Source organism: Rattus norvegicus, chromosome 7 (assembly GCF_021556685.1).
Source record: "Rattus norvegicus strain SHRSP/BbbUtx chromosome 7, alternate assembly SHRSP_T2T, whole genome shotgun sequence".
Lineage (NCBI taxonomy): Eukaryota > Metazoa > Chordata > Mammalia > Rodentia > Muridae > Rattus > Rattus norvegicus.
This window is the reverse complement of record NC_141540.1, coordinates 139,268,547-139,277,977: the sequence shown is the minus strand read 5'-3', so window position 1 is coordinate 139,277,977 and position 9,431 is coordinate 139,268,547. Positions and strand designations below refer to the sequence as shown.

General features: G+C 46.7%; 1 protein-coding gene across 1 annotated transcript; it reads right to left on the bottom strand.

Annotated features, from left to right (window-relative positions):
• Nucleotides 1–3,914: 3,914 nt before the first annotated feature.
• On the bottom strand, nucleotides 3,915–4,847 carry Or11m3 (olfactory receptor family 11 subfamily M member 3). Its single transcript, NM_001000425.1, is given in 1 exon segment — nucleotides 3,915–4,847. A coding segment is annotated over 1 exon segment (933 nt).
• Between the last annotated feature and the right edge of the window lie 4,584 nt (nucleotides 4,848–9,431).

Here is a 9,431-nt window from a genome sequence, read left to right as displayed (position 1 = left end):
CATGGGATCTAATGACCTCTTCTCTCATATAGGCACCCATGCGAATAGAGCACTCATGTGTAAATAAGTAAATTTTTTTTTAAAGATTTATTTATTTATTTTATGTATAGCATTCTGCCTGCATATGTGACTGCAGGCCAGAAGAGGGCACCAGATCTCATTACAGATGGTTGTGAGCCACCGTGTGGTTGCTGGGAATTGAACTCATGACCTCTGGAAGAATAGTCAGTGCTCTTAACCACTGAGCCATCTCTTCAGCCCAAATAAGTAAATCTTAAAAAAACTTACTTGTGTGTGTATGAGTGTGCATGTGTATGCATGTGTTTATTGTGTGTGTGCATGTGTGTGTTATGTGTGTGCACATGTGTGTGTGTGTGGTGTGTGCATGTGGTGCTGTGTGAGGGTCAGAGGAAGGCTGAGGAGTCAGTTCTTCCCTTCTGCCTTGTGGGTCCCTGTGTTTGAACTTGGGTCTTCAGGCTTGGCAGCAGTTTGAGCCATTTCATTGGCCCCTGCCCCACCAGATTACTAACACATTCCATTAAAACAAACACATGGTTCACGCAGAAGAATCAAGAAGATTTCTGAGCCCTCCTCCCTTTTCTCCTGTCTTTTCTTTTTTTTTTTTCCTTTTCTTTCTTTCTTTTTTTTTTTTTTTTTTCAGAGCTGGGGACTGAACCCAGGGCCTTGTGCTTGCTAGGCAAGCGCTCTACCACTGAGCTAAATCCCCAACCCCTCTCCTGTCTTTTCTATGTGTTTCCACTTCTCTCGACATTTCTCCGCTCTCACTCACCGTCCTCTGCCTGTTCTTCCCTGTGCACTCCTGCTCTGTGTCCCTGCTCTGTGTCTCTGTTCTGTGTCTCCCGTACACCTTCTTTTTAGGTCTTTGTTTCTCCTTTCTGACCCTTAGTTCTAGGACTTGACCTCTAGTCAGGTCCGGTTTCTGGTGACCTGTCATTCTCCTGGTGTCACCTCAGTCTGTTCATTCCAAGGACAGGAGGGAATGGACGTGCATCATGATTCCTTGCTGCAAGGACTCAGCTGAGGAAAGGCCCCATGTGGTGCTCTGACCAAGTCTCCTGGCGTTCTTGGAATGAAGTTGTGGGCAGGAAGGAGTTAACATTTACTAGATGATCTAATGATCTGACAGGTAGAGCAGAGGAAGGGGTTTAAATATGTTTCTCATTTATGTGGCTGAAGGTAGCCATGCACCTGGTTCTGATCCTAGGATCCAGGCTTCTGGGGCTGTTGACGTCTATGTCTTCTGAGCCTCTTGGACTCTCAATGATGTTTACATGGGGGTACAAACAGAGTCCTGGGCATAGTGTGAGGGTGCACCTTGAGGAGGACACTGAACCCCTTGTCCCACGGACTCCTCTGCTCCTTGTACACGGTCCCCATCCTCTTTCTTGGACATTCACACACAACACAGGGTTTTACCTTTTTTGAGATGGGGTCTCACTATGTAGCAAGGTGTCCTGGAATTCATTATGTAGACCAGGCTGGCCTGGAACTCACAGCCTGTCTCTGGCTGCTGAGTGATGGGATTAGAGGTGTGTGCCACCACCACCCAAGCCCCAGCTGGATTTTCCTTTTGACTTTAATGCAGAGAATAAATACCACAGAGGTTTTATTTTTGCGCATAGCAAGCTGCTGCTCTACCATTGAATGACGTTTTCTGTCTCACAGATATTTCCAAATGCTTTTATTCAGCGTAGGTCTGACCCACTTCCCGAGCAATCTTCTGGATGGAGGAATTTCTATTATTTTCCTCTCTTCTACCTGGCAGGGAGGCTGTCTGTCCTAGATTCTCTATGCCTTCAGACGCTCTCGGACACCCTCAGATACCCTCAGATGTCCTCAGACGCCCTCAGATGCCCTCAGACGCCCTCAGAATTATCTTACTGGGTTTATCCTTCTCTTCTCGTTTAATTGCCTCCTGCCTTCCTTTACTCTTTATTGGTCCAACACCAATTACGGGACTAACTGGAACACACTAAACATTGGCCTAATTGGTCCCTGGGCTCTAGGCTTGAGTGGTTTGAGCTTTTGGCTCTCCTAACTGACCTTTGTTTTCCAAGGGAAACCCCTGTCCATCTGCTGCTCTGGCTAGCACCTCCAGGGACTTCTAGGGCTCCGCGTTTAGTCCTCCATTTCTGAGACAGCACCTGAAGTGTATGATACCCCCTTTCCTTCGCTTCCAACCTTAGACATGGCAGCCTTGGGTTAAGAATCTGTAAGTAGAGGCTGCAGAGATGGCTCACGTTACGAGTACTGGCTGCTCTTCCAGAGGACCTGAGTTCAGTTCTCAGCACCCACATGGTGTTAAACCCAAGGATTGTCAAAGACCGGTTCCACAGTTTTTGAGCCAAATTTGAAGCAAGCTTTAATTAGTACTGGCTAGGTGGATGGGCTCTGGCCAGGAACATTCCAGGGTTTGCAGGAGATGGTAACGAGTCACATTTTGTTGATGCTTAAAAGGAACACTGTGTTTCCCATCAGGTCCAATCAGGGGCACGCATATACACTCGATGTAGTTCCTGTTCATGTACCTCCCACCCACATGTGATCAAGCACATCAAACAAACACGGGACAAACAGAAACGTATTCCCTTTTTTTTTTTTTTGTTTTGTTTTGTTTTTATTTTTCAAGGCAGGCTTCTCCAAGTAGCCCTGGCTGTCCTGGAACTCGCTCTGTAGACCAGGTTGACCAGGTTGGCCTCGAACTCACGGAGATCTCTGCCTGTTGAGTCCTTTGATTAAAGGTGTGTGCCACCACCACCTGGTTAGGAATTTATTCTTTTTTTTCCTCAAAGATTTATTTATTTTATGTATGTGAGTACACTATTGCTGCCCTCAGACACACCAGAAGAGGGCAGCAGATCCCATTACAGATGGTTGCGAGCCACCATGTGGTTGCTGGGAATTGAACTCAGGACCTCTGGAAGAGCAGTCAGTGCTCTTAACCACCGAGCCATCTCTCCAGCCCTAGGCATTTATCCTTAACTGTCTTAACTGCAAACAATCTTTAACCTGCAAGGTCTTTTTTTTTTCCTGGTTTGGTTTCACAATGGCAACTCACAGCTCTCTATAAATCTAGTTCCAAGGCATCCAATGCCCTCGTCTCCATGGTGCCAGGCACCAGACATGCACCTTTGTCTTAGGGTTTCTCTTCCAGCACAAACACCATGACCAAGAAGCAAGCTGGGGAGGAAAGGGTTTATTCAGCTTACACTCCCACATTGTTGTTCATCACCAAAGGAAGTCAGGACTGGAACTCAAGTGGATCAGGAGGCAGAGGCCATGGAGGGATGTTACTTACTGGCTTGCTTCCCCTGGCTTGCTCAGCTCGCTCTCTTATAGAACCCAAGACCGACAGCCCAGGGATGGCTCCACCCACAATGGGCTGGGCCCTCCTCCCTTGATCACTAGTTGAGAAAATGCCTTACAGCTGGGTCTCGTGGAGGCATTTCCTCAAGGGAAGGAGGCATTTCCTTTTTCTGTGATAATTCCTGCTTGTGTCAAGTTGACACACAAAACCAGCCAGTACACACTTGGTACACAGACAAAACTCCCATACATAATACAGAAATAATAAAGAAAAACCTAAACATTTCCCATCTGGTGTTGCCACTCAACTTCTCCTTGCATCCATTTTCGCACTAATTCATTTGAAACGAATGTTTATGAAATGTCCACAGGGCTTAGGCCCTGTTTGAGGCATGAGATTTTGACCTTTACCCAATCACAATGGAAAATTGAAGTTACCTCCTGTTTTTAGGTATTTCCTTTCAACCCGTTGTCTGGTCTTTTCGACACAATGGCCTTCTTTCTCCATCTGACTTTGAGGAAGGGGCTAAGGTAAAAATCGAAGAAGAAGTCAACAGCTGTCCGGCGCACCTCAGCGGGGCGTGACCTCAGAGGAGCCGCCTCCAGAGCCTGCGCAGAGCCCATTTTACCTCTTGGTTCTTGAGACTGTAGATGATGGGGTTGACCATGGGGGTGAGCACTGTGTAGAGGACCGAGAAGGCTTTCCGGAGCAAGGGGGCCATGTGGTCTGTCGGGGCCACATAGACCACAATGAGAGTGCCGTAAAACACAGCAACCACGCTGAGGTGGGAGGAGCAAGTGGAGAAGGCTTTCTGTCTCCCGTGGCCTGAAGGTATTCTCAGCACAGCCCTCAGGATGAAGACATAGGATGTGACAATCAACAGGAAGGGGGTGAGCGTGAGGCAGCCGGAGATACTCACACCAGCCCCCCACATGACCCACACCTCTCCACAGAACAGCCTTACAACTGGAGCAAAGTCACAGAAGTAGTGATCAATCACCCTGGGGCCGGGACAGAGGGACAGAGGGGCTGCCAAGGCCAGAGTGAAGGCAGAGAAGAAGAAGCCACTGAACCAAGCACCCGTGGCTAGGCAGCCACAGTACCAGGTGCTCATGAGAACCGGGTAATGAAGGGGGTGACAAATGGCTAGGTAGCGGTCATACGACATGGCGGAGAGCATGAGACACTCCGCGGCAGCCAGCGAGGCAAACACGTAGAACTGGGCGAGGCAGCTGACCAATGAGATGACGACCCCGCCTTCCAGGAAGCTCTGTAACAGCCGAGGCACGATGTTGGTTGTATAGCCAATCTCCAGCATGGAGAAATGGCAGAGGAAGAAGTACATGGGTGTGTGGAGGGTCCGACTGGAGACCACAGCAAGCACAAGGAGGATATTGCCACCAACCGTTGCCATATAGATGGCTAGAAAGAGGGCAAAGGGGAGGAAGCCCAGCTGTTTCAACCTCCCAAAGCCCACTAGGGTCAGCCAGGAGGTCTGGTTCCCACTCTCAGCACTCATGGAGATCTGAGCCCAGAAGAGAGGGAGACGGCCATTAGTGAGCAATAGTCTATTAGGGCCACACTCGATGACTGGCTTACTGTTTACAAATCTTAGCAAGTATTGGAGACAGGCTTTACGGTCTCCTTCTAGTTTAAGAGAGACCGATACCCAACAGTATACATGAGTTATTCAAGATCGCTCTGAGGGAATTATGGTTTGAGTCCATTTGCTTGGGTCTAAATCTCCTGCATAATACCCCGTTCCATAGTGCTTTTCCCTAAGCCTTGTCCTGGGGGATGGAAACGCGTGCGTGAGCAAACTTCGCAGCAGACCGCGATCTACCTGGTGATACCGGCTGGGTACCGGTAGGAGCCCCGCACTTTTCTGGAAGGATGTGAGTACTGAGATGACAGATGCAGCCTAGTTTGGAAGTCATGCATGTTTCCCCGGGGCAGCAACCCGTTTGGGACTTTCTAAGAAGGCCAGACTTGGTGGGGTGGGGAGACAGCTCGGTGGATTTGTTTCCTTCCCAGCATCCACATAGAAGAGAGGTGGATCTCTACACCGCTGTGATCCCAGCACCGGGAGGAGAGGATCTCTGGGCTGCTTGGCCACTAGTCTAGACCGGTCGAAGACCTCCAGGGTCAGGGAGAGACCCTGATTTCCAAAAAAGGTGGAACGTGATTGAGGAAGATCCCCAACATGTTTCCCTGTCTTCCACACACACGGGCACATGTGCACATACATATGTGTACACGCACACATGCACATGCACTTATGCGCGCGTGCGCACACACACACACACACGAAAGAAAGAGAAAATGAAAAAAAGAGAGAAAGAAAAACAAAGGAAGGAAGGAAGGGAAGGAAGAAAGGAAAGAAGGAAGGAAAGAAGACTTGGAAACCCAGAGAAACCATCTGAGTCATGTACTCCATGAGGTGCAGTTAGGTCCAGGTTCGTCTAGAACCTGCTCCTCTGGGAAGTTCTTTATTTTCCTGGACAAGTGTTTTAGTAAGGCTGGAGAAGGCTGTTTACAAACTTTGCTCAGCCTCTGGTCATTTGTCAGAATCTGAAGAGTTTATTTTTCTTATTTTTTTGATTCCCCTGTTTTATATTCCTCAGATTTAGCCCACTCGTCTGTGAGTTCTTTAGAGATCTCTGTCCTGGTGTCTTTTATTATACAAAACCCCAGTGTTTATCCTCTTATTGCATAACTAACACCAAATACAAGGCGGACTTTTGATGAGCTCTGGTGGGAGGAATAATAAGACACGGACTTATCTAGGTGAGATGCTGGCAAACAGCCGGGGGAAATTGTAGTGTGTAACAATCAATACTTGAGTCAGAGAGTAGGCAGTCATTTGAGAATAAGCATCACACTGTAGCCCAGGCTCGCCCAGAACTGGCCATGAGACTCAGGCTGGCACTGGATTTCTGTTGATTCTTTTGTCTTAGCTTCTCAAATGCTGGGATTACAGGCACCAGCCTCTACGCCTGGTAGAAAAAGGCATTTAAATGGGCGGTAAAGGACCTCTTCTGGGCTGGAGAGATGGCTCAGTGGTTAAGAGCACTGACTACTTCTAGAGGTCCTGAGTTCAAGTCCCAGCAACCACATGGTGGCTCACAACCATCTATGATGGGATCTGATGCCCTCTTCTGGTGTGTCTGAAGATAGCTACAGTGTGCTTATATATAATAAATAAATACATCTTTTTTTTTTAAAGGGACCTCTCCTAATTAAGGAAATATTGGGATTCTGCCACTCAAAGTTAGAGATGGAACTAACATTGAAAATAGAGACAAAAGTCCAAGAGACAGACAGAGATGGGGGGAGGAAACTAGCAACTCCGACTTGATATGGAGGCAATAGGTTTGAAGTTAAAGTCAGATGACAGCAAAGGCACATGACTTTTGTGTGCCTGCCCCTGTCCTGTCCTCTCTTTTGTGCTGTTGGCTTACGTCATGCATATACACATGCAAATCTCATGGGGGTAAAGAGACAGCACACAGGGCACTTTTCTATGTATCTGAACATATCTCTTATTTATATCTCTTATTTTAGCTTCTACATAGTAATGGCTTCTAAAGGATCCAGGAAGGGGCCTGAATAGGACACTTGATTTGCCAGAGAGTTTGAACAGACTAGTAAAATGAACCAACCAGAGAACTGATCACGAACTCCTCAAGTCTGTACCCTGGACTAATTAATGCTTTAGTTAGTGGTTCTCAACCTGTGGTTCAGGTCGAATGACCCCTTCACAGGGGTCGCCCAAGACCATCAGAAACCACAGATGTTTACATTACAATCCACAACAGGAGCAGAATTCCAGTTTGGAGATAGCAACCAAGATCATTTTTTTTCTTTTTTCTTTTTTTCAGGGCTGGGGACCGAACCCAGGACCTTGCGCTTCCTAGGCAAACGCTCTACCACTGAGCCAAATCCCCAACCCCACCAAGATCATTTTTATGGTTGGGGAGTCACCACAACGTGAGGAACTGTGTTAAATGGTCCCAGTGTCTGGAAGGTTGTGAAACCCTGCTTTATTTAGATAGAAAAAGTTACCAGTGCCTTTGCCAACTAGTGAACGTTGGTGCTTGGTGAGATTATTTTATTTTTAATGTTGTTTTAAAAATCTTTATATACGTGCTTGATTATTTTGTATGTATGTATGTATGTATGTATGTATGTATGTATGTATGTATGTATGCCTTGTGTGTGCATAATGCTCATTTAGGTCAGAAGGGTCATAGAATCCCCTTGGAACCCGAGCTATGGATTCTTGTGAAGCATTAGTGGGTGTTAGGAGTTGAAGCCAGTCTCTCTGCAAGAGCAACAGTTGCTCTCAGCCCTGAGTCTGTTTACAGATATACTGTTGCTGTTTTATTTGAGACTTCGTCTTGCTATGTAGCTCAGGATTGCCCAGAACTTATCTATAGTGCAAGCTAGACTTAGACTCATGGTCGTCCTGTCTCAGCCTCCCAAGTGCTGGGGTCACAAATGTGCAGCACTGTGTTCGCTGGGGAAATTCTTTTTCTTTTTCTTTCTTTTTCTTCTTCTTTTTTCTTTTTGATCTTTTGAGACAGAGTCTTACTTTGTAAATTAGGCTGGTCTGAAACTCATCATGTATACAGTCTGGCCTCAAACTCACAGAGATCCGTCTGCCTTTGCCTTCTGAATGCCACCATACCTGGCCCTCCTGGTGAAGTTCTTAAATATATATTTTATAGAATAGTTGTCTCTTAAAGAATCATTAAAGGGGTTGGGGATTTAGCTCAGTGGTATAGCACTTGCCTAGCAAGCTCAAGGCCCTGGGTTCGGTCCTCAGCTCCGAAAAAAGAAAGAAAGAAAGAAAGAAAGAAAAAAAGAATCATTAAGAGTCTGGGTGGTGGGGTTGGGGATTTAGCTCAGTGGTAGAGCGCTTGCCTAGCAAGTGCAAGGCCCTAGGTTCGGTCCCCAGCTCCGGAAAAAAAAAAGAGTCTGGGTGGTACACGCCTTGAATTCCAGCACTCAGGGGGCAGAGGCAGGAGGATCTCTCAGCTCAAGGCCAGCCTGGTCAGCTCCAGGACAGCCAAGGCTACACAAAGAAACTGTGCCTCAACCCCTCACCAAAGAATCCCTGAGAGGTTTGTAAGGCTTTCCAGGAGAAACCTTACATAATGTCATTTACTGAGACAATAATGAAGTAGGACAGAGAAAGCTCTACACATTAACTTTTAGGAAAGTTACATAGAAAATACGGAAGGTGTTTTAGACCCTGCATCTGTCCCATATTTTATCAATAACTTCAGTAGACATGACTAGCATGCAGGATTCATAAAGGATCAGATAACATGAAATAAAGGGACGACCAATATTACAGACAACAGAATTATACTCAAAGAAACCTTGCAATTTGAAACATGAAAAGGGAAGTGGGGGCTGGAGAGATGGCTCAGTGGTTAAGAGCACTGACTGCTCTTCCAGAGGTCCTGAGTTCAATCCCCAGCAACCACAAGGTGGCTCACAACCATCTGTAATGGGATTCAGTGCTCTCTGGTATGTCTGACAGTGTACTCACATACATAAAATAAATAAATTAATTAAAAAAAAGAAAGAAAAGGGAGGTGGCCGGAAGCATATTTAAAGGGGACACGTTCACCTCGGCAATGAGTTTGAACAAGTACAGGAAAGGTGAGAACGGATGCGTAAAGCGATGAGGATTTTGGGCTGGAGAGACGGCTCAGGAGTTGAGAGCAAAATCTTGCAGAGCCTGAGGTAGGCTCAGAGCACTCATGTCGAATGGCTCACAACTGCCTGGAAGTCCAGCTTCAAGGGACGGACACACACACACACACACACACACACACACACACACACACACACAGAGAGAGAGAGAGAGAGAGAGAGAGAGAGAGAGAGAGAGAGGGTCTGTTTGTTGATATTATGATTTATGATGTGGGAAGGGTTAAATGTGAAGACTGTACGAAGGATGTAGAAATAATCAAAGAGGGAAGACCATAAAGACTGTCCTCAGCTGATCAAGGGGCTCGTCATAACTGAGAGTAGACTTAAGTTTACACATGCTCAGATACAGACCAAGACCTCTACTCAGGGTGCAGTG